The 26715-nt window shown below is 35.9% G+C and overlaps 1 protein-coding gene across 2 annotated transcripts; it reads left to right on the top strand.

Annotated features, from left to right (window-relative positions):
* Positions 1-465: 465 nt before the first annotated feature.
* On the top strand, positions 466-26508 carry PDE6C (phosphodiesterase 6C). Of its 2 annotated transcripts, none has more exons than XM_053983722.1 (22): positions 466-945; positions 9188-9340; positions 9449-9538; positions 9779-9919; positions 10414-10488; positions 10577-10641; positions 10748-10814; positions 11526-11573; positions 11774-11923; positions 12603-12746; positions 12831-12899; positions 15053-15199; positions 15582-15689; positions 15796-15905; positions 17911-17998; positions 19349-19449; positions 20569-20676; positions 21222-21285; positions 22071-22145; positions 22343-22426; positions 23288-23441; positions 26163-26508. In XM_053983722.1, exons 1-22 carry the CDS (start codon positions 466-468, stop codon positions 26228-26230), a joined length of 2589 nt encoding a protein of 862 aa, XP_053839697.1. In that variant the 3' UTR covers positions 26231-26508. The 2 variants fall into 2 exon arrangements, with proteins under 2 accessions (XP_053839697.1, XP_053839698.1); XM_053983723.1 differs by having other exon boundaries at positions 26187-26508.
* The last annotated feature ends 207 nt before the right edge of the window (positions 26509-26715 follow it).

The raw sequence follows: 26715 nt of genomic DNA on the forward strand, positions 1-26715 counted from the left end.
GGGTGAGGATCTGGGTGGAATTTCTCATATGAAGTTTTAATAGGAACTTCTGTGTGCACAGTACAGTGTATATATATGGTGAATGAAGGAGATAACATACAGGTACACATATCTACACATCAGACAGCTTTATAAAAATTAATTTGTTAGTTTAAAATGCTAAAATGACTCCCTGAGGATTTATGAGCTAAGAATGCTCAGGGGTTTAGTGTCCTGACATCTCTTTAATTAGCGGTCTCCAAGATCTCACACTAAGAAGATGCTAAGCCAGTGCCTTCTGTCATATCTCAAGAGAATCAGAAGGCTTGGAAGCCACAGAGGAAGATGAATGTATTATGTCTGTGAGCTATACAGTATGTACAAAGTACATTTTTCTTACTAGTAACAGGTTAGGACTTCTTGCTACCATTCCTGCTTTGATGGTGATGCAGCTCTAAAAGAAATCCTAAGAAAAATCCAGCAAAAATGGGTGAGGTAAATAAAGATGCTGTTGAAAAATACTTGGAGAACAATCCTCAATTTGCCAAGGAGTATTTCGACCGAAAAATGAGACCTGAAGTGGTGGGAAGTATCTTTAACGTGAACCCTGGAGATGTGAAGGAAGGAGTCAGCTTCAAAGACATGTCCCGTCTGGAGGAATGTAACATAATTTTTGAGTTGGTAACAGAAATTCAGGATGAGGCATGTGTTATGGAAAAGATGGTGCACAAGGCCCTGCAGAGGCTGGCACAGCTGCTGGCAGCTGATCGGTGTAGTCTGTTCGTTTGTCGTTCCCGAAATGGTACTCCAGAGGTAGCCTCCAGGATTCTTGATATCACTCCAACTTCCAACTATGAGCAGAATTTGGTGAAACCAGAAAATGAGACTGTTTTTCCTCTGGACATCGGGATAGTGGGATGGGTTGCTCATACCAAGAAGTTTTTTAATATACCTGATGTGACAAAGGTAAGTGACTTCTCTTGGGGAATGGGGTTCTGTGCATTCACTTCTTCCTGCCCAGGGTTTGAGGTAAAAATTGTTCTTCAGAAAACTGTCAGAGACAGAAATCCAGACCAACAACATGAGAAAAGCATCAGCAGAGATGGCTTAAAATCCAATAGAACCACATCAGTTAGGTGTTTTCAGTGTCCTTGTAGTAGTTGTAATGTCAATGACTATAATAATGGAGGAGAATATTAGATTAATAGAGACCATTAAATACCTGAGTTTCTGCTGAACAAGACAGGCTTGTATCCTGTTTGCCAGTATGGGCTTGCAAGTGTTCTCTGATATCATTTCATGCTGCCATGAATGCATCTCTGAATCGTTAAATTTGCAGCTTTTGTAATGAAGATGTATCCTTATTAGTAAGTGAATGAGGACAGAGGATGATGATGTCAACATACATGTTCAGCTTTATGTCAGTGTTTGATTTAAAATGGGTTTGATTTTGAGTATATCTGGATCCAGAGCTTTTGTTCAAAACGATCTGTAGAAGAAAATTATTGAGTCAGAGCTGTTCTGACATTTTTGAAGTTCCTATTGAATCTGCGCTGAATCGCCTTCTTTCTTTAAGGTGTGATAAGAGTTTATTTATTATATTATTTATTCATTTTATTTAAATATTTATTATTATTTATTACGAACAATTAAAATGGTGAGTAGACCGCATGTGTGAGGTCTACTTTAGAAACTGCTCTGAAATACATGGGGAAATGTAAACATGCTTTGAATTTTAAGATTTCCTGAAAAATAACTAACCTTGCATCATGCAAATGCTGGCATCTTCGTTTCTTTTTAGTCCTCTGTTGAAAATCTGAATATAATCAAATGGTGCTAAGATAATTATCAAGATGACAGTCTGGATTCTCAGTATTTCCTATACAGTCAATTTAAACTTCCAGCATATTTTAGAGATGGAAGCCACTACAGTGTCCTATGCCCCATGTAAATAATCAAAATATTTACACAGCAATTAACTATGTTTTGCAGGAGGTAAACAAAAATTAATATCTTTTATCCCGCTAAAAGTTATAAAGGACTACTTTAAAAGCTCAGAAACAAATTAATATTTATATATAGGAAAATAACATTCCAATATACAGTAAACTGCCTCAGATGTAAGCAGGAATCAAAGGGGCAAACAGAAGACTGACTGATTTGAGAAAATCATCAGTTCATTTTCAACTGACCACTAATATCCTTTCTTCAGTGGCTGCTGTTCTGACAAGAAGTGTCTGATTTATTGCCTCTTACCACCACATGGGGAGATTGGAGGATAATCTGTCCAAGTTCATAAGACTGATTACATGAGAAAAGATCAGGAGGATCAGGAAAGATGTGCCTCCTATCAGACACTGCACTGCTTCTTAATATCATTATGCTAGAGGTGCCCAGAGCAGTGCTAACCAAATATTTCTGTGTTTGCAATAGGATTTGTTCAAAATTTTGTGACAAGCCTTATTTATATATGCTTTAGTAAGAGAACTTTTCTGTCCATCTGATCCTGTAGGGGTTTTGTGCTCATAAATTAATTTATGTCAACTGAGTATCTGTTATTCGTCAATCATTCTAAGGTAATCTTTACTTAGGAACCCATTTACTCTCTTAGGATTACTGAGGTCTATGCCATTAGGTGCACATTAAAAATGCAATTCAACTAGGATTCCAATAATCTAAATTTGGTAACTGAATATCATTGGAATATTGATGTTTATTACATAATTGCAAAACTCACAGAGACTTCTCTGGAATCAAAGTTTGATATTTAAAAACAACCCTAAAGATCTCAAAAACGTCAGAATTTTCATTCTTTGTGTACAAAAAGTTGATATCCAAGTTCACATTCTTCACACAAGCAGAGCTCTCAATTATGTCACCAGAATCTTTATCTCCATAGCAAACCCAGAACTGCAGCTTGAGTCACTAATGTTTAAAGCATATAATTAGTCCATGGCAGCAGAAATACGCTGCCACTGAAGTCTTTATCACATTTTAGAAAGGATAATTATTTTTCAGTTCACGACATATACGCTTCAGTCAAACAAGATTGTCTGCTACCCAAATTATGAACAAAAAATGACAGGAAAAGTTAAGTCAGAGAAAAATTTTTCCGCTAGTGCCTTGTCAGAATACAAAATGCACAATGATTATTTCTAGTTGGCTATAGTACTTTAAAAATGTTATTTCTATCCACTTTTTACTGTTGACACAGTCCATATCCAAACAGCATAGTGTTTTTTAAGACAAACGCATGGTGTGACATTTTCATGCTTCAATCATTATCCCTTCATAACAAAAGTAAATGCAATAAAAAATCACAACAGCAATAAATAATTGAAAAATAAATTACTCAATTTTTAGTGCCTGGTAACCAGTTCTTTAGGGATTATCTCCTTCTCACTGGAAAGGTACCAATAAACGTGAGGAAGCTCCTCATCCTGACTAATGCTCCAGAAAAGAAAAGCGAGGAAAAGATACAGACCTTTGATAATTAACTTAGTAGTCAGTCTCCTCCCCACAAGATTATGGACCTGTTGACTGTGAGAGCTAATAGTATTTAATCCAGGATTTAATAGTTGTGAGAAACAGGAGGCCAGGCAGGACCATTATCCTAATAATTTGTCTCAAATTATTCACAGGGTATAGCAGATTATGTGCCTCAAATATGACAAAGTAAAATAATAGGCTACAAAAAAAATTGATATGTCCATTAATATTCTTTTAACAGTAACTGATAACACAGACAACATTATACAGGAGAGTACAATTACCTTACATTTTTCTCCAAGGCATTATTTCCAAATAAAACTAAGAACTAAAAAATACTTCTATAAGGTGTATGTCTTTTTTGGGGAATCAAAATGTCACATTATCAGCTTGTAAGAATCAATAATACAGACTTTATATATTGCTTTAATCCATAACCTATTTAAATTAAAGCACTGCTCCTTTCAATTCAAAGGTATTTGAAAACAAGGATTTCATTAAGGACTGGAAACTCAAGAAATAATATTATTTGTTTTAGTTGAATATAAAATTATAAAAATGGTGGGAAAATGCTTCAAAAGAAGTGAAGGCTTTTGGATTAGATCTATAAAGGGCTGAAATATTTTGATGCTGAAATAACTAGCCCTCATTTTTAGAGGTCTTGCACTGGAATTCACAACCTCCAGTAAAATGAAGAAACAAGAGACCACGGGAGATTCCAAGTCAGATTAAGCAGCCAGAAGAGTGATTGTTGTGGCACCTAATTTAACCACTGGAAACCTATGGTACAAATCAACTTAAACACAGCTTCAAGTTGCAAGCATTGGTATCATCCCTTTGTAAGCTGATCCAGCTTCAGAACAGCAGCTCTACACTTTAACCTAGGGGTGGGAGAGACTTTAATTCCAGGCCTGTCTAAACTGACAGGAGTTTCAGATTAATGTGGATGTTCTGGTCTCCAGACTCCAGGCTGTCCGAGGTAGCTTTTAGCATGGGAAAAATACGCACTGTAAATGTTAATGCCTGCTCCTCCATTTTATCTTATCTTGATATTAAACACCAGATTGTCAGAAACTCATACTCAACAAATATTAACTGGAAAAATGGAAACACATTCCAATGTTCTATAATGGCAAAGATTTAATCAATTTACCAGAAAATATTTTAATACAGGAACAAATTTCTATTCATTGTGCCTTCAAGAAGAAAACCCCAACCAATTATTTCTTTTTGTTACTATTCTAACAGGAAAGTTTCCAAAACTGAAGAAAAAAGTACATTAAAAATTAAAATTAAAAGCTCCCTTTTATCTAATTTTCTTTTTTCATGTGAAAACACACTTAATATACAAATCAAATTTCAAGAAGTTGGAAAATAGTCACTATATATGGCAAATGCCAACACGCATTTCAGTGACATAATTGAAAATTCAACCCCCAAGTACTGTTAAATATATATTAATGTCTCCTTGATTCAGTTTCAGAACCCTAGTCATGTTGACAATAACAAAGTCAATTTGTTCTGTAATGCTAGTAAGTTACTCTTAAAAAGAAATTTACATCCCTGACAATATGTAATTTTTGGAGTGTAGCCTAAGAAAGGGGCAGGTAGATGGTTAGTATGTGCTTTTTATTTTCTATTCACACTTAATTATATCATTATGAAACAAAAAAAAAAAAGTGAGTTGAAATTAGGCTAAGTAAAAGTAAGAGATGAAGCATTATAGCACTTTAATAACATCTATCAAGTGGTTAAAATTTTGAGAAATTTGAGCCAATGCAAGACAATCAGTGGAAGAAGAAAGGATCAGGAAGAGAAGAAAATACTGTAGAACTACTAGAAAGAAAACCAGAAACCATGTGGAGATTATGTAAAAAAATATGTGCAGTCTGAGCTCATCTATCCAACACAGAACCTCCCACCCAACAGGAGCAAAATAGTCATAACTGCAAGGGGTCACAGTAACCCCTTCTTCCTCTGTGCTTTACGAGGGGAAAGAGGTGGAGGAAAACAGGCATCTGCTGTCTTGGCTCTATCACCTCACCTGCAGGATTAATTCTTATCCCTTGTGTGTTGGGTCACTTGAACCGCAGGCAGCAATGCAGGGAGGAGTGGCTGGAAAGCTGCCTGGCAGAAAAGGACCTGGGAGTGCTGATCAACAGCAGCTAAACATGAGCCAGCAGTGCCCAGGTAGGCAAGAAGGCCAAGGGCATCCTGGCTTGGATCAGAAACGGTGTGGCCAGCAGGGCTGGGGCAGAGATTGCTGCCCTCTACCAAGCACTGGTGAGGCTACATGTCAAATCTTGTGCCCAGTTGTGGGCCCCTCACTATAAGAAAAATATTGAGCATCTCCAGAGCAGGGTGACAAAGCTGAAGAAGAATCTGAAACACAAGCCCTATGAGGAGTGGCTGAAATAGCTGGGGGTGTTGAGCCTGGAGAAAAGAAGGCTTAGAGGGGCCTTATCAATGTCTATAAATCCCTGAAAGGTGGGGGTCAGCCTCTTCTCCCAACTAACAAATAATAGGATAACAGGAAGTGGCCTCAAGTTGTGCCAGGAGATGTTCAGATTGGATATTAGGAAACATTCCTCCATTCAAAAAGGTTGTGCTAGCTGGTCGTGCTAGCTAGGCTCTGGTGCTGGCTTCCTGCAAATCCAGGATATGTTGCATATCTCAGGGCCTGTTTAAAGAACTGATCATTGTATAGTAAATAGCTTGGAATCTCAACATTAAATGGAGCTAGTAGGAAATGTCTGCACTTGTACTATAGTTTTGGGAATTAGCAGCAGATTTCTTTTCCATAATTTCTCTTTTAAAGCCTATTTTGTGATTTAACTGAGAGCTGGAAGTTCAAAACATTGTTCTAAAAGATAGTTTGATTCAAAAGATCAGGCTCAAGTAGACTATGTCCACATTCATGTAGTCATGGAAGCACCAAGATGTTCTTCTGGCTCTGGTACTGCAGACCACATTTCTTGCTTATTTGTCTATGAACATGATTTCTTAGATATTGTGAAAAGTGATTTTCTTTGGAAAAAAGAAAGCGCTTATGCTCCCAAGAGAAAATATTTTTACAACTCTGTTGGAAATGTTCAAAACTCCTAGGAATTTATAAAATATCCAATAATGAAAAGTCTAAATCTAAGCACAATATTTTGCTTGTATATGCAAATCATGGGAGACAGGAGTCTTTGTATGTGCTGTAGGAATGCTGCCAATTCATTAGAAAGTATTTTTATCTTTCTGCTTCACACTATCTAGGCACAGGATGGCTTGTGGTTACTAAACTTCCTGTTTATTAACAGAGACTTGTATTAAAATGTTTTATCCTTTGCAAAAATTGCATGACCAAAGTGCTTCTTCTGAACACTTCTGATCACCGCTGCTTGTACCTTCATTCTGGTGTTATTAAACAAAGTAAGACACAGCAGCTGAATCCTGCTGATTCAGCTTATTTGGTGTCTACAGAACCCTTTTAAGTGTTCAGAAATCCAGGTGTGTGTGAAATGTTTATTTATTCCTTCACAGCAGAATACAGTACCCTAAACCCAGGAACCTGGGCCTCACCAGGAACGCTGGATGCTCTTAGTGACACAGAGGGACTAGAAAACAGGATCAAGTTACCTGTCTAATTTACTGGGTTTCAATGGCTAAACAATCAGAAGTGCAAAACCTGAAGCTCAAAACCACACCCAAGTCCAGAATGGTTGTGTCGGTAGATAATACGTCCCACAGAAAACCGAGTATTTCCATGTCATAACATACTTGTTTAGCAGGCTACAGAACTGTATTTGATTCTCACACAGAAGAAATAGATTGCCTGGTATTTTCTCTGGCTGTCTATTACAGGAGATGCTCCTGTGCCTTTTTCTGAGAAAAACAGAAAATAAAAACTCAGGGAGTTTGTTGGAAACAGAGAAAGCATCCCATTTTCACATGGACAATACATTCAAAAGTGGCTACATTTTCCAGGGACCTAAATAGAGCCTGATACGTTGAATGAGATTCATGGGGATGACACAGTCCTTAAAGGAATCAATTTTCTGCAAGAGAGCCCAGGGCATAAATACAATATTTAAGAGTTACTTCCAGACATTTAACTTGTTTCACTGAAATACAGCCCTAGAAGGAAATATAAAATGCAAACATAAAAGATGGACTGCCTAAAGGCTATGAAAAACAAGGGAAAAGCCCACACTCTAATAGATGACATAATAAAATTTGATCTTTCTTGTTAGAGTTGTATACACTATAAATTCAACCTATACTAGAAACAATTGCTAGAGGGAAGAGGGGCAAAAGGAAATTAAGAGGAAAAATCTAAATAATAGACAAACAATTTTAGTTCTGCCATTTCCAAGCATTGTCATGCTTGATTTTATAACCTAGAAAATGCTTATTTGTTTGGGGTTTTCTTTAAGCAGCTTTATGCATAATCTATGAAAGCTGAAGTTCCATTATGTGGCAACATTCTTCAGCCTATCAGCAAGGAAGACACCTTGGGATGCACCATGCAGATGTCATACAGCTAAGGCAGTAATGAATAGCAGCAGTGTCTGCCACCTCTGGGGATAGACAGGCAGTATAAGTGAGCTGAGTGCTCATCTCTGAAGAATTTTGAGTACTGACATGTTAGCAGTGAAATGTGAGGGGATGGAAAAGGCTCTCTGAAGACCATGTCTGGGTGTTTTAGCTGCTTAGTAGAACCATGGCATTTCTCAGTATGCATGCATCAACAGATTTCAAATCTCCAACTCATAACTCACCTCATTCAGATGTATTTTCTTAATAACATAACAACCCTTGACAAACAGATTTCCCTGAAAATGTTTAAATCCCTTTTTTATTAAATTAAAGAGAACACTAAAGCCTTTGAAGGAAACACCAAGAACTTCTTGGATATGAGGAAATAAAACAGTTATTCTTGAAACATGAACTAGCTTCACAATATTTTTACATTAAAAAAAAAAAAATAATAGCTTTTCCTAAACCCTCCTCAGCATTCGGTTTTGAGGGTAAAAATGTAAATATGGAGTATTGAGTTGTGGCTAATTCATTAGTTACATGGCCTTATTCCTACAGGATCACACACTCAACAAAAGCAGCTCTGGTCCTATATCCTATACCTATAACCTCTCCTTTCACCAGAAGAGCCTGTAGAGCTGGGACCAACAGGGATGGGAGTGTGTCAGATGGGAAGGAATGAGAAACAGGTCAGCTAGGTGAATACTTGCTGGGGATGCTTCTCTGCATCCCCATACTCTTTATAAGTATTTTATACAGGACAGGAAGTACTTTTAAATATTGTATGAGGGAAATGCATAATGAATTTACTGAAATAATTAAATAATAATAAATATTAACATAGCTATGAAGTAATTCTCTAAAATGTAAACCATATATATTAGATTCCCAGGTAGATATGATCACAAGATCATATATTTCCCATATTTTTAATTCCTCAACATTATAATAAAGACCTGCACAAAACTTGGTTTCAGAAGCTATCTTCATAACCAACACCTCGGTTAAGCTTGTACATATAACTCTGCAAGATCGACTTAAGTAGCGGGAGTGAGTTTTTTTCAAGTATAAAACCTACTGCACTGTGAAACAGTGCTCACAGCATTGCAAACATCAGTTACCAAATAAAATGATCATTTGCTCTTGGCATGGTAATTGTGCATTTAACTTACGATTTTTTCCCCTTTTCTTTCAGAACAACCATTTTTCTGACTTCATGGACAAAAAAACTGGTTATAAAACAGTCAATATGTTGGCAACTGCAATTACACAGGGTAAAGAGGTGCTTGCCGTTGTGATGGCACTCAACAAATTAAATGCCCCTGAGTTCTCAAAAGAGGATGAAGAGGTAAAATGTCACACAATAATACAGCTTTTAGTTCAACAAGTAGTTTGAGTTTGACTCTATATCTCAATTTAATACTTTTGTTTTATTTTTGATCTTTGTCATTTTTAGGTATTTAAAAAATACCTCAACTTTATATCTTTGATGATAAGAAATAATCATACGTCGTATCTCCACAGTATCGAATCACGAAAAAGCCAGGTATAGAAGCATTTTTTAATAAAAAGACTTAATTTTTCTCTCTATGTACAAACAATTATCATTCCCACTATTTTAAATTTTTTGCAATCTTATTGAAGCAAGGATACTATCTATTTATTCAATTTTTAATTTGTTAACAGTGATGCACCTTATGATTTCATTCTGGAATGCCTAGGATTCATATGTTTATGTTTTCTTATTGTTCTGAACATTATCCTCTTTCTCTTTTGTTGTAAATAGATGCTTTTGTGGTCTGCCAACAAAGTATTTGAAGAGCTAACAGATATAGAACGACAGTTTCATAAAGCACTGTATACTATTCGAATGTATTTGAATTGTGAAAGATACTCTGTTGGTCTGCTGGACATGACTAAAGAGAAGGTAAAAACTATTTTTCCTACTTGCTAGAAACTCCTAATGTGAAGGCTCCAAGACACAAAGTTGCCATGCTTTCTAACTCTTTGGGATAATTTATTTAAAATCTAACAATGTTACAATCATTACATGCAAAATGTAAATGTGGCAAAGGATACAACCAAAATAAACATAAGGGCTTATTTTGAAATAATTTTTCATATTCATAATTCCATGTAAGAAAGGGTAGAGGTGCAGGTCTGATTATTGCTTAGAAATATCTACCTGCTAAAAGAACAATTAAGCTCTACAACTATTTAGGGATAAAATTAGCCTGCAATTTGCTGGAAAACATTTCTTGTCTGGAATATAATTACCAATGTTTTCTCAATACTATCTGAAATATGACCATAGTGAACTAAGTAGAAATAAAAATTAAACTGCAATTCACAGATGTAATATTATCTATGAACACAGAACTGATTTGTTTTTTCCTTTTTCCCTGTGTATCATTTTCTCAGGAGTTCTATGACGAGTGGCCAATCCGGCTGGGGGAGGCAGAGCCTTACAAAGGCCCCAAGACACCTGATGGACGAGTGAGGATATTCATTTTTCTTTTTATGAATCTTAAGTTTGACATTGAAGTTCTACAAGTCACCTAGATGTTTTTATGTTTTTATTTAGGAAGTCAACTTTTATAAGATTATTGACTATCTGTTACATGGACAAGAAGAAATCAAAGTCATTCCGTGAGTATTCAGTAGCAGATGGTGAAAGTGTAGTAATTAGACATTGCTGGGATAGAATAGCATGTCTACATTGTAGAAATAAATTAATTTCATTGTCTCTCAAAAGGTCACCTCCAGCAGATCACTGGTGTCTTGTCAGTGGATTGCCAACATATGTGGCTGAAAATGGTCTTGTAAGTTCATAGCAAAACTAAAAACTAGCATTTTAAATCATGCAGCTGTTCTGATTGAACAAAAAAACTCCCAAACCTCCCCATGACCAAAATCCTCTACAAAAACACCATGATGCTTCCAGTGCCTTTGGTTCCCAGTGAAATCATTTGAATCAGTATTTGGATGGCCTCAGCACAAACGGTGAAAACAGCAGGATAATTTCCCTCAGATTGTGGTGATATCAAAGGAATAACATGTGTGCCTGATGTCACTTTCCAGGTGTGCTAAATGTCACAAAAATGTCAAAGTAAGAAAATTATCACATGGAAGGTTTTAAATTTTTCTTAATTTCCTATATCTTCTTGCATAGACATACATAATTCAAAGTCATGCATGACAGCTATGAGTAACCTTGTAGCATTTTTAGTAGACACCTTAGTACTCAATTATTTCTTTCTGGAAACCCCCATGCCATTTTGAACTGGAAGTGATTTTCTTAAGCATTATGCTTTTGCACTGGGAGACACTGAGGGACTTTGCTACAAACATTCCAAAATGATGTCTGTTAGAATAACCACATCTAATTTAAGAGAAAGTTTTAGTTTCTGTAGCTAGCTAGGATGCTCACTATTATTAGCTTAGAAAATAAATATTCCTTTAAAAATATTAGACCAAGTTTTGATGCACATTATATTCCATTTCAACAATGTGTCATTTTCTTTATGCTGCAGATTTGTAACATGATGAATGCACCAGCAGATGAATACTTCACATTTCAGGTAAATTCAGTAATGTTAATAATTATAAATTTTGTAGAAAAATATTCTAGTTCTTGCCATTAATTGGTTATACAGTTGATTGTATAAATAATTTTGCATTTGATTGTGATGCACAAAAAAAAATTTGTTACACTGCTTATGTCCACAGCTGTATTATTACTTTCAAGAAATACAGTTCCTGGTTTTTGGTTTCCCTACAGAAAGGACCAGTGGATGAATCTGGATGGGTTATCAAAAATGTCTTGTCATTGCCTATTGTCAACAAAAAAGAAGAAATTGTGGGAGTTGCAACATTTTACAATAGGAAAGATGGAAAACCTTTTGACGAATACGATGAACAGATCACTGAAGTAAGCTTAATAGGATTAGATGGTTTGAAGAGCTACATGATGTTAAAAAATATAGTGCAGTAAAAAGTCATTTTTATATGTCAAAAAAATTTCAAATAGGCCATATTAACATCTAGCCAAGTGTCTATCTTCTTCACAACACAGTTTCTTAAGAATCTGAGATTTTATCTCGCTTTATAAAACTGAAAAATTTTGAGTGATCATTTACATTCCAGTGATAAACAAAAGTTGCTTATAATTTTACTTTTAATCCTTTGACTTTTTAATGATGGTCAGCATCTCCTAAGTAGCAGTGGGTAAGCAGGTATGGTGTGCTGTTTGCCAACAGATGCCAAGCCTGTGCCCATGGGAGTTCACAGAGCATTCATAATCATATGCACTCAGGCAAGATAAGATGCTACACAGTGTACCCAAGTCCAGCCACCTGACTTAAACTTCATAAGCCTCAAAGTCCTGTATATAAAATGGGAATATTAATTACTTAATGAGCCAAATGTCCTTAGAAGCTGTGAGTGCTAACAGAACTGCCTGAAGGAAGATAAAGGCGTCTAACAATAGACTGGCACCTTGCTTTTCAAGGGGCACTAACAGAAATGGGACTTTAAGAAAACTAAGTTCAAAATTTCAGGTTCATTCTCTTGTCATGGCACCATCTCTGCTTTACTTGATTTTGTTGCAGACTCTCACACAGTTCCTGGGGTGGTCTGTTTTAAATACTGACACTTATGACAAAATGAACAAACTTGAAAACAGGAAAGACATTGCTCAAGAAATGCTCATGTACCAGACAAAGGCCACCCCTGCTGAAGTTGAATCTATCCTGGTAAGTTTCTGTCCACAGCCACAAAATTAAAATAGGAAACTTACTACACAAAACCTGAATTTTCTTACTCTTTTTCACTTTTAGAAATACAAGGAGAAATTGAATGCAAAAAGTTTAGATGAATGTGATCAAAAGGATCTCATCAGGATTTTGGTAAGTCATTAAACTGAAAATTCAGGTGGTGTATTTATATCAGAGAGTAATGTGTCCTCATCATAGAAAAGGTTGTGTATGGTGAAGTACAGATTAAACACAATCAATGTTAGCTATCAGTTCCACAGGCTAGTGGAGTTGATTTAGTAACACATCCTCAACCTCTTCTCTCCTTTATGCAGACCCCACTGCTAGCCACGGGGAAGCATTCTGTCCCAAATGTACATCAAGACACTTGGACAGTCAGAGTTACATAGACATTTTTATATCAATTAACATTTAGTGTTACATTTCTTACAATATTCATAGGGAAAATGCTATATCTATAATGGAATTTAATTTATTTATTTCTGAAAATAAAAGAAAGGGATATTGTGGTGAGGCCACTTTCATTGTAGGTAAGAGAACACATGTAGGAGTGTCCAGTGGAAAAAACTTTGAGATTATTTTTTCCTGCATTTCCGTAGGCAGAGAAATCTAAAGAAAGTGACCTGTGACTCCACAGTGGCAAAACAGATTTGACCTAATGAGTTCTCTGCTCTACTACTCTGCTACTACTAAAACAAAAATGAGTTTGTACTGCAGTCCTCTGGCTGCCTTAGTATTTCAGTCTAGAAAGGCATTGTCTTTGGAAGAAAGCTCCTATTTTTGCCCATTTAGTGCATTTCAACAGCCCTGGAGCACATGAATTGGCCTACTTTATCTGAAAAAAACCTCAAATTCAGAGCAAAGACATGCTCTGAATGAAAACACTAGATGAACTTCCACTGTTAATGGATCAAAACAGAGCTAGGCTAAAGAAAAAAAGGTCAAAATATACAGAAATCTGTTGACTTCCAGTACTAACCACTTCACATATCTCCTCCTATTACACCACATTTGCCAATGTACACGTAGCCATAGGGAAAAGATCTCATTAAACTCTTTTTAGTGCATGTTGGAATGCATTGGTGTTAATGTTTTACTGGCTTCCAAATGACAGATGCTCACACAGCTTGCAAGTGATGAAATAAAAAAACATAACAGACAGTGTGTAGCTTCACGTGCCTTTAAAAGGAAATTTAATTTAGCAGCATGAAAATCTTCAAAAAATAATAGACATTATAAAATTTCTCCATGGGTAGAGCAAAATCTGATTATTCTGATACAGGCTCTAAATTTAAAAACATAATACTGGTATGAATTTTTAAATCTACAAAAACAAATTTGTTCTTTCAAGATTGTGGAGTCACAAATTCAAAGGTCTAATATCTTCTGCACTGCCAAGGCTACATGCAAATGCTTTATCCTATTATAAGACCTGGAATCCCAGATAACTAAGAGGATAAAGCAAGTGTTCCTAGATCTGATGATTCACCAAGTAATGGGTCTTAAAACAACACTGGTCTAGGTTTCTTTGTCCTTGATCTCAGATCTGCATAGATATAAAGGAAAAACCCAGGGAGAAGGAAAGGGATGGTCAGCCTTCTTTGTTGAAATATATGTATACATTCAGTTGTCTTTTTTCTTTCTCTATAAAGTGAAGATCCTTTTTAACTTCTGAGGAGGATGGGAGTAATTGTGATAATAGAAGCTATTTATTGTGTTGCATCAGACTTCCTTGAAGAATTTTTGTTTGGATTGGCACACATTCTTTAATATAAGATGCTGTTCTCCCTAGGCTTTGAGAGAGATGAAGAGTGTTAGACAACAGTTCACCAACAGCACTAATACCAGTTAGGCTATTCAGTGTGAATCTGTATCTGGATCTATATATACAAAATAGGCAATTTAATTTGGTTGAGAAAAAGATGAATGTAGCCTTGAGATCAGGCTAAAAGTGGAAGAATCATGGGCTTTTATACCAGGGAAGAGAATTTCCTAGGACCAATATTTCTAAACTAAGCAAATGTTGAAATGGTTACAACGCATTTTGTTGGAATTCAGAGTAGGAATTGCCCAAGGCTTTTATCTACTAATTTTGGGAAGAAAGACAGCAGTGTCATGATTGTATTTCATAATTTAATACACATTAGTTCATACTGACACCTGACACCTTTGAAGACATAGAAAGCATACTGTCCTTGAGCAGTATTTCTACTGAAGAAAATTTAAAAAGCTTTTCCAACTTTGTTCTTGACAGAAAATCCCTTGTTTTTGATATTTCCTAACAGAAAGAAGAATTACCTGATCCAAAAGATTTAGAACTGTATGAATTCCGCTTCAGTGACTTCCCTGTTACAGAGCATGGCCTGATAACTTGTGGAATACGACTGTTCTTTGAGATAAATGTTGTTGAAAAATTCAAAGTCCCAGCTGAGGTCTGGTTTATTTTTCTTCTTTATATTTATTTTTAAATAGAAGAAAAATAGCTGGTTTTACATGCTTTAATCTAGAAGTAGACAATACTGAAATATTAATGGTATGGTTAACAATCTTCCATTCTCAAGGAAACACACATTTGTCAGAAAAACATCAAATTAATCTTACACAATCCTAAATTGTGTAAGATAGGTAAGGAATTAAATCCACATGAATCTATGTAAGAAAAAATTGCTGTTTTCATGTTTAATTCAATGAAAAGCATTTGTTTTCAAAGAACTTGCAAAATTAAGTAATTTCATAGTCTATTCTAGTTATTTAATGGTAATTCCTTTGTTCTGCTTCAATTAACAGCTGTCTGTTCCCTTTTGTTCCCAATAGGTCCTGACAAGATGGATGTACACAGTCAGGAAAGGTTATCGGGATATCACTTACCATAACTGGAGACATGGATTCAATGTGGGACAAACAATGTTTACTCTGCTGATGGTAATGTTGCTAATATTAACCCCAAATTCAGTAACTAGTATTCTTTCAACTCCAGATGGAAAATTCAGGAAGACATATGCTCAGAATTACCTGTTTTCTTTTACAGACAGGAAAAATAAAGAAATACTACACTGACTTAGAAGCCTTTGCCATGGTTGCTGCTGCTTTCTGCCATGACATTGATCACAGAGGGACCAATAACTTGTATCAAATGAAGTAAGTATAAGTGATCAAATATATGGAAATGTACTCCTTTTAGTGGAAAATAAATAGAAAAAAGAAAAAACTTGTAAGAACATAAGGTATCTATTCCATACTCATCTGGCATGAATAAATAATTATGCTACAGAAGATTTCTGCCCCAGAGGACTTCAGGCAGCTGAAACACAAAGACAGAATGCAAAGGCAGACTCTTAGAAGGATCTCCTGAAGCTGCAATCCATTTTTAAGACTCTAGCTTTTTAAAACTCTAGCAATGCTTGGATTGTAGGAGACAGAGCCTCATGTGCATGAGGACACAAAATAATTAGTCAAGTAAAATAAAATCCATAATTGGATTACTTTTTTAAGTCAGGGCACAAGCACTTTTCTGGAAAGTAATTCAAGATGTGCTATAGACAAGGGCCAGTTTAGAGGGAGACAGAATTTTTTGCTCTGTTTTCCACTACCTAATTTGACTAGTTCAGTTGTTCTTCTCCACACTCAGTTTCCTGATATAGATCCTTTCCTGAGGTGTAATCTTCTATGCTATACAAAAGTCTGAGTCAATAAGCTTGAATTCCACTGCTGGGTCCACAGGCCCAGAAGTTACACATCATGAGGTTCAAGATTGGCAATTCATGCTGTAATATGTTCTGAGAAAATAGTCTAAAGGATTTCTTTGAGATTTTTACCTTGTTTGTTATGAAACAATATTAATTCATTTAAATTTTCCCTTGTATTAAAACATTATGTATCATGGTGAGACCCACTTTTCCCCTAAGGAGTGAACATCCTGCCATTTAGTGTTTTATGTGATCTGTGTGGGCTTGTTTCCATGTGCTAGCCAGAGAACACATTTCTCAGAATGTCAAGTGTACCAGAAGAATACAATTTTCTGGCTAGTTTCCACCAGCTATATCTCCAGAGTGATTGATCCTACCCCTCTGACCCTGAATCCACTGCTCACATTTCAGCCTTTTCAGCCTGTGTGCTAGAGCAGTGACGCAAAGGGATTTTCTGATTATTCCCAGGGATTCTCCAGGTGACGTAGGAAAGAGAATGACAGATGCTGATTCTTATTCAATGGACTGCCTCTCATCCAAACAAGTTTAAGCGGGGTTGTAGCGGGTTGGGTTTAAATCTTCCACTGCGGTCTTCTCTAGATGAAAGCCCTCCACATGAGGTCATATGCAGTAAAGCTATTTATAGAACTCCTCAGGCTTTAGCACGACAGTCCTAATCACATCAGAAAATACGGGTGCCATGTAGCAATCCACCTTGGGCTGTCTGCGAAACAGAGCTGTAAACCAAGGGAAAGAGGAGGAAAATACACTTCCAAACATGTAGAACTACCTTGAGCCCATGTAAGCAGGATGCTTCTCCCTTCATCTCACAACCATCATCTGATACAGAATTTCCTCTTCTTGACACTTAGTCCAATGTCAGGGGAACACTTTAAGACCTGTGGTAAAACAGAACAAACCTGAGCTATCAGGACTTTTGCTGTCCATAAAAATGTAATTTTGAGTGAGTGAAGTAGCTCAAGAGCATTAGAGGAATTAAATTCCATGATACTGTGCGGTGCAAAACCAGCACATTCTGTTACTTCAGATTTAAGTTACAGTTAACTAGAATCTCAGGGCACACAGCCCAGTCATTACAGATGTACAAGAGTTCAAAAGCCATGCCACAGAATAAACACTAAAAGATGGATAAAGACTACTTTTAAGGTACATAAAAGGAGCATAGATTAAACAAACAGCAAAACTGAACATGCAGGACAAAATTAAGCCATATTTTAAATACCAAAGTTTTTGAGTTTTAAGGCATCTCCAAGTTCCGTCATTAGTCAGTCACAAAAACAAAGGGAAGCAAGTTGGGTTTTTTTCTCTGCATCATATCAATAGCTAATTTACACAGATTATGCTATCATACCAATAATATGAAAGCTGAATAAAAACTATTGCCTTCAAATTATATATATATATATAAATCTAAATAATTGCTTATTTTTCCACAGATCAGCTGCTCCCCTGGCAAAACTTCATGGCTCTTCCATTTTGGAAAGGCATCACCTAGAGTACAGTAAAACCCTGCTGCAAGATGAGGTATGTCATGGACCTTCTGCTCACACAAATAAACACTGAAGATCCAATTAAGTTACAATGTTCCAAATATCACTGGGTCTCATGCATATCTCTAGGTCCACATAAGAAATGCTAAAATTCAGAAGTTTAAGACAAATTCTTATGCATTTTCCACTTTTATAGAAACATTAGTGATTCTGTCTGGAACAGAGTCACCTCAGATAGAAAAGCTTCTCCTCTGGGCCTCGCTCACACTCTTCAGGTTTTTTCTGTTTGCACTGAACAGCTGATATTGAAACCAGAGCAGAAAATGTTATATATATATATACACACACAAAATCTTGTCATTAAGCAGCTGTGCCTGGTTTATGAGGTCTGAATTCAGCTGCAGGCTCTGGCAGCTGAGGAACAGAAGATGTACATGGAGAGGGCCCTCGCCCTGAGGCCGAGACCCGGCCCACACCCTGCCTGGTTAACAGGGTGCTCCTGCATGGGGCAGCCGTGCCCAGCTGCCCTTCCCAGCAGCTCCCGCCGCTTGCCCAGGCTCAGCTGCCCCTCGGGGCCCTGCTCCTCCCCTGGGCACCGGCCACCCCGCCCTCAGCGGCGTCAGGCTCTGGCCTGGCTAGTGCAAAACACACTATTTACACTCTCTGCCGTGTAGTTTGGAGGATGGTTTAACAGCAGGGCGTGTACATATGCACCCCTTCCACCCCTTGTTTGCAGCAGAAGGGCAGGCACCCATTTCACCCTCATTTTCCACTTCTAATCCCTGTGGTGATGCTGTTGCCTGACCTCATGAGGCCATGAAATAAATCCTTACGCTAAGCAGCAGCACTATGTTAATAAAAAACCTAGAAGGTTTATGATATGAAAACAAACAAACCTTTCCCTCTATTGATGGCGATGTACTTTTTCAAATGTGAGATGCCAGGGACTGACTCCTGCTCTCAGGCACAGCAGTTGGCAGGACCTCTGCAGGCTCTCACCAGCAGCACCACCGTGCCATGGCACGCAGACCTTGTATCTCTGTTAAAGAAGGAAATAAAACCAAGACACTTAGAAAAAGGCTGTATGATGGTCCCATTCCCTTTGCCCGAGGAAAAGGACACTGCACATACCATGGCAGGTCCCACACACTGCTGTAGGCAATTGTGCCAACCCAGTTTAACAGGAAGAAAAGGGGAAGTGGGAAGCCTTAAAAGTCAGGAAAATTAGGTTAATGGAATGTGAATTTTTTATTTTTATCATTATTTTAATTTAAGGACTGCAGTTGGCCAATTTTGTTACCCTATTCTGTGAGACAATCTGTATAGTACAAACCAAAGACAGTGTTATAAAAGGAATTGAAATCCTAAACTTTCCACCTTGCAGAGTTTAAACATCTTCCAGAACCTAAATAAGCGCCAGTATGAAACCGTTCTACACTTATTTGAAGTTGCAATAATAGCAACTGACTTGGCTTTGTATTTCAAGTAAGTACTAAATTCTGTATAACTTCCTACTGAAAAAAATCAATCCTATCAAATGTAGAACTGTAGTTTTTAGTTGTTTATTTGCAGCATACCAAGATGTTTATATGCAGACAACAGAGCTCTATTTAACATTGTTGTTGAATCTAATTCTTGAAAAAACCAAGACATTCTTAGTTTGACTATAAGCTTACAAATTAGAGAATGCATGAATGTACATAATACTTAGTGGGCAATACATTTAGTAGGTCATTCCAATATACTTTTAGCTACAGCAAGTACTGTATACCAGAAGTGTAGATTCAGTAGCCTAAAAGTAAGGTTGTATGCATGTGTGACATTTAACATACCATACAACAGATACTCAGCATAAGCAGGAGCATGCTGAAAATGAAAAAAACCTGGCAGACATCCACTGATCCCAGTGCTAAATATGTCAAAGACTCCAAATTTCAAACTATCAATTCTGTTCTTAAGTTAGTGAATTAGTGTGCTTTAATAATGGGTATTTTCCTTAAAGATATGTGGAGACTTTTGTTTTATGACGGAGACAATTTAAAGTCAGAGACAGGTAAAAATTCATGAAATTGTCTAATAGCAGTTATTAAGATTTAGAGAAGAGTAATTCCATTATTTCATTCATTCAAAGCACAAACTAGAAGATTTATAAAGCAATAGCAAGACAGGCTTATGTTTTTGATAGTTCTTTTCAGTCAGGTCTTAGTAACTCTTGGGATTCTTGATGGGAGGGAGTGGCAGGGCATCTATTAGTGTTTGCTTCACTTTTCCCAATTCAGTATGTTACAGAAAGTAATGAACATGTAATGCTAAAAAATGAGAATGTCACCCCAAAGAGTTTAACCTGAAGAGGTAGGAAATTGGTTGTTTCTTTGTCAGGAACTCTGACATATTATTTCACATGCCAGTGGTATGCAGTAAAACTGAAGTGTCTAGGTTACCTAAAAAGTTTGCATGCAACAGCAAAGAAGTATTACTTTGATACTACTATGACTAGGATGGCACTTGAGAAAAGCACAAATATAATAAATATGATTTTATATTTTATTTTTAATGCAGGAACTCACATTCGATAATATATGCTTTATTGGTTTGTTTTAACAGGAAAAGAACTATGTTTCAAAAGATTGTGGATGCAATTGAAAAAATGGAAACAGAAGAGCAGGCAATTAAGTATATATCTATTGACCCAACGAAAAAAGAAGTCATCATGTAGGTGGTTAATATTTTACTCCTTATTCAATCGATTATCTAGGACTAGATTTTAAAAGAATTTGGGCCCCTTAACATGCAAATTTGGACTTAGTGCTATTGTCCAATGATGAGAACAACCATGATTTTAATTTAGAAACTGATGCCTATAATCTTCTTAAAATGTGCAAAATATTAATTAATTTGGCATCTTAAATTCCTTAAAATGTAGACCTTTTATTTGATGGGGTTGGTAGGGGTCTCTGGAGATCATCCTGTCCAACTGCTCTCTCAAGGCAGGGTGACCTAGAGCAGATTACACAGGAACTGATCCAGGCAGGTTTTGAATGTCTCCAGACAGATGCCACAACATCCCTGGGTAGTCTGTTCCAGTGCTCTTCTACCCTTAATGGATATTTGTTCTTCCTCACGTGGAGGTGGAAGTTCTTGTGGTTTAGTTTATTGCCATTGCTCCTCACCTTGTTGTTGGGCAGCACTGGAAAGAGTCTGGTGCCATCTTCCTGACACCCAAAACTATACTCTTGTTTTGGTTTTTGTTTTCAAAGGGCTATGATGATGACTGGATGTGACCTGTCTGCAATAACCAAGCCCTGGGAAGTGCAGAGTAAGGTAGGTATTTTTGAAGTAGACAATGCTGCCTTACTCTCTGTTTCATTGCCCATTTGGTGCATGATCAATTGAAAAAAAAAAAAAACAAAAACCAAAAAAACTTATTATTACTTGATGCATATTTAAGTACCTGTTGCTTCCAGAAAAGAACCTCTACCTTTCTGTCACTGTGAGTGTAGGTGGTCAATGATGTCTCAATCACTCTACCGTTGTCAACCCTTCTCTACTTGTCCTTCCACTAAAACTAGCTACCCTTAAATATCACTCAATTTTTTCTTTGCTAGACAACTTTTGCTACTTTCCAGCTATTTTTAAGGCACAGATTTAACAACAGTATGGTTTGAATTGTGTCTATTCTGAAGATCTTGGTGCCACTGCAAAGCAGCTTAAACACACTAAAATTCTGTAATACAGAGTTGTACATAAGTACTTCAAGTACTCCAGTATTTACTGAACATCCTGCTGAAGCTCATCACTTAGCCTTACAGGAATATGTTTTAGCAAAGCATAATGAAAATACAACTGCAAATACTTGTTCTTCTAAGTTATACACTTTTCTGGTACTAAAAGACTCTTATGTTGCTAATACTGCCTTGTTTCCGTTGGCAATAATCTGTTATTTACTCAGCATGCAACAAAATATTGCCAGTGATAATTTGCTGGGAAAAGCCTTAAGTACAGCAGACAGTGTCTGTATGTTTTTTCATGTTTTCTGGAAAGCCTTGTTTTATTTATTTAAATGTACTATTTTCTGCTGACAATTCCACTGAATTGTACCTCTTCAGGTTGCCCTCATGGTTGCAAATGAATTCTGGGAGCAAGGCGACCTGGAACGAACTGTGCTGCAGCAACAACCTATTGTAAGTACTAAATAATTTCACAGTGTTAGGGTTAAATTAAATAATGAATAATAATTAAAATTAAATAATTTCACTGTGTTAAGCAATATTAACTGTTATTAAAACATTGAATAAATAATGAACAATGATGCTTATGAAATCACTATACCAAAAAACATAATACCTACATATTCTAAATTACTGCTGTTTTGTTCTAGCCTATGATGGACAGAAACAAAGGAGATGAACTACCTAAGCTCCAAGTTGGTTTCATAGACTTTGTGTGTACATTTGTGTACAAGGTAAGAATAACTGATTTTGTTTTCCTGTTCCAGCAGTTCTGATGGCACAATTAGTGATAAGACATTGCAGTAAAGAATTCTAGACAGCAGCAGTACTCTTGATCATAGGGTCACTATCACAACCGCCATAATTTTTCAGTATTTTGTTACATCAAAGAATTGTTCCCATAGAATAAATTCAAGAGATGTAAAACAAATTCATAAAAGAGGAATACCTCAGTGAAACTTCAGAGTGCTGAGGATTTGTTATTGCCTGGAAAGACTGAATTACAAAGTCCAGCTTGATTCTTCCTAGTCCCATTTAATATACGCAAGCAATGTGGATAGTTACAGAAAGCAATTAATAACACAGCAAAGGGAATATGAATATGCAATATTTGGGGCATGTAAATATGCTGTTTCTTTTGTAAGGTACTGAAATGCCTACATTCTTAATCCATGTCTAGATTTTAATATTATCCAAAAATGCCAGGCAAAAAAGTGAGGTGATTTTTTAACAGCTTCAGAAATATCATCTGTTTGGAATATATTACAGGATACCAGACTTTTTAATTGTATACTGATACTGATAATCATATGATAAAATATAATGTATCACAGTTGTATTATATGAGTCATGCTGTCATATGTGGGATTAGGGAAGATATTAAAATGTGCAGCATATAATTACAATATTTTCCTAACAGACTATGTGCACAATAGGGCATTATTATCCCAGCACAGTATTTCCAACAATATGCCTTGGAATTAGATGTAATAGAAAAATTAAATGTTTTCTCAACAGTACTTCCCCAATTTCAGATTTAACAATTAATCAGTGCTTACAAATTTCTAATTTACTAATTTCATTTGATTGTACAGGAATTCTCGAGGTTTCACAAGGAAATTACACCTATGTTTGATGGTCTTCAAAACAATAGGGTTGAATGGAAAACACGAGCTGATGAATATGAAGAGAAGATGAAAGCTATTGAGGAACAAAAGAAAAAGGAAGAAGAAGCAGCTGCCCAAAAAGGTTAAGTAACTTCTTAGGTTTTCATTTACATATATTTTTATGGCAGCTAACATAATCACTCTCTCTCTCTCAAATTCACACATGCAGTACAGTTGTGCAATATTAAACTTTATGCTAATTGTATGCAAGTTCTAAATTAGCCAAGTTAGGTTTATCTTTGCTTGAAAGAGAAGTAACCTTTAAAGACTACACAAATCCAGTACAGTGACCTCATTTTCTGAACTGTGGAATTAGCATCTTTTTGTAACCACAAAAGTTACATTTCTTTTATCTAAACTTAAAACTGAATGTAATTAAACCCTTGCTTATCTGAAATACAAGACATGTATCAAAATTCTGTGTGGCATCAGCCCCAAATGTTTGTTTTCAGTTAAAAATGAAAAACATAAGGAAGCAGAGTATGCATTCTGAACATAAAAAACCAGTGACAATCCCCACTTCTCTTCCAAGTTTAAGATAAAGCTTTTGGCTCTAGTTCCCCACCACCAGTTTCTTGGCTGAAAGAAGTTTCTTGTTACTCTCTCGTGTAACAAATTCAACATTGATCTTCCAAAGACAGACCAAGTCCTAAAACTGGAAGCATGGTTCTGCATAGCATAACCTAGAAGAGAATCTGATTTTATAGAAACTTGAAAATTGTCACTCAAGTTTAAGAGTGAAATTAGTCAGTTACTTTTATTCTTTTATTACCTGTGGAACAGCAGGTCTACAGCTCTGCCAGTCCATTGAGATGACTGAAAAGGTTCAAAGATGAAAAAAATCTATGTGTGATTAAAACAGTGATATATGGTCAGCTAGTTGGAAGAAGAAAAGTTAGTTTACTTTGTGTTTCACACATCTTTAAAATATAAAACAGTACTGAATAATTTATTTGTTAATCAGTATCTGTGGGAAATAGGTGAGTATTCTTCACATTTTACACAAAAGAAGCTATTCAAGGCCACCCATCAAGTTACTGTCAGTGTGTGAAATAGTATAGGCGCCTACAAAATTGATACTAGGTTACATTAAAAGTAAATGTAAAAAAAAAGTTGTTGCAAAATGGTTTAAGAACTACTGTGAGTTACATTATTTAATCAATGCAGATTTTTGAAAGGGTTTAATAGAATTTAATAGAATGAGTCAAATATTTTGGTCTGTTCACACTGTGATACTGCTTACACACGTTTTCACTGAAATTCCACCCTCCTACTTGCTCCCAAATTTATTTTCAATTACACTTTCATTTCTTTGAAATCATATAATTTTATTTAAGATTCATTTATTGCTGAGAACTAGCTGGTTGTCAGTATGAAAAAAGTAATTTTTCCTTACACTGGAACATAACCATCTGAACTTTACAGAAATACCAGCAAAGCAAAACAAAACAAAACCTGGGACCTCCTTACACTTGCTTTCTCAGCAAAGAATACTACCAAAAAAAGTTACCAAAGTCAGATCCAATGCTCCTAAGTATAAACTTCTTAAATAGAAATTAAATTATCAATTTAGGAAGAGTCAGTTATTTCTACTCTCGCTTGTAAGTTAGGACCATTCTACATCATTGGTATTCAATGACTTAAGTCATTGAACTAAGAAATGTTTTCCTTATAGGAAAATAGGAAACCATACAGAGACAAGCATGGACAGACTGGTTTACAGAAGCTAAAGATCTGGCCTTTGCATATAATACACAAAACAAAAGGGAATTATTCTGCATCCTCTAAAAATATGCACTGGAATGAGGCCATGGACATTTGTGAAGAACAGACCTGACACTGTCAAACCAAGGCCATGTAAATATATGGGTTTGTTAAGTCAGTTCATACAAACAAAGATTTGATACATGCTGAACCATGGTGGTTTCTCTAGAACACACTGACCTGGCTATTCTTAGCCATTCAGTAGACACAAAATAAACATGTTTGCTGAACCACTACAGTGGAAAGTTCAGAACTGAAGTAAAGCAAAATACAGTATTAAACTGAGAAAATCAATTACATAGTTAGTGTTGATTATATCCACAAATTACAGAGAGTAGGACACTGATCATGTGACATGTTTCAATGCAGGTGGAAAGGGTCGAAAATGACCTAGTAACATGGTGATCCACAGCTTTCAAATGTAAGTTTTAATTCTAATATTGGTATCTTACCTTAAGTGAATCTGGAAATGCAGTTTATTACATTGAAAGAATCTTAACTATGACCAATGAACATCTGTGGCATCATTTGAGAGAGAGTAACAGAATCAGTAGCTATAAATAAAAACATGAGAAGTGTCTCTCTCTCTCTTAATTAGTATTTACAAAGGGATTCATGCAGGGTTGGAAAAAGGTTTATGCAGTTAGGTCAAATTAAAGTTTTTGTATCATCTGCTTCAAAAATAGATTCACAGATTATATTAATTCAAGAGTTTCTTTCTTTTGCATGGCTTGCATACCTCAGTTTTGTATGTGTGGGACAGTCATATATTTAAATACTGAAACTTTCCAGTAAGAGTGGTTCAGTGTGTGTTTGGTCCCTTGAGCAATGTTGGTATCAACTCCTACACTATATACACATATGTATATATAACGTGTCATTGTTTCTTATTCCAATATCCCAGACAAGAAGTGAAATTTCAGACAGCCAAACATACATGATATGCATAAAATAAAAGCAGCACACCATAGTAAGGAATTAGAGCAGCTAAAATTAACAGAAAATACTCATTTTACTTTCCTTCCTTGTTTTTTAACAGAAAGTGCTGCTGCAGGTGGTGGAGGTGGTGGTGAAGAAGGAAAATCCAAAACATGTGTAGTTTTGTAATTCTGTGTCTCAGACACTGTTCCTGCTACAAGAAAAGACATCTAGAAAGAACTTCAATGAGCCCCAGTGGATTTCTGCTTTGCATAGAATAGTATAGATCAATCTCTTAATCCTCTTAAACATATGCCATTGGTTGGAAATAATTTTTAATGGATTAAAAAAATGATTACAATTAAAAACTGGAAAAAATAATGGTGCAATATGAATTAACTGTGTGCTCTAGGTATTTTTTCATGTCAATCAATTTACATACAGTACTTTTATTAAAATATATAACTTCTACATACTGTCCAGAAAAAATATATAAAATTTTGACAGATGTTATATGAAATTACTAAATGAAACCTAAGATGTAAAATTCAAACCAAAAATTGCAATATTTGTAACTTGGATATTTAGATTTTTATATTATGTGTATTTCCTTCATCTGTAATTCTGTCATTTTCCTTCATTCTCAATACTGTATAAAGTCCTAGAGTAAAACA

Source organism: Vidua macroura, chromosome 8 (genome assembly GCF_024509145.1).
Source record: "Vidua macroura isolate BioBank_ID:100142 chromosome 8, ASM2450914v1, whole genome shotgun sequence".
NCBI classification, from domain to species: domain Eukaryota; kingdom Metazoa; phylum Chordata; class Aves; order Passeriformes; family Viduidae; genus Vidua; species Vidua macroura.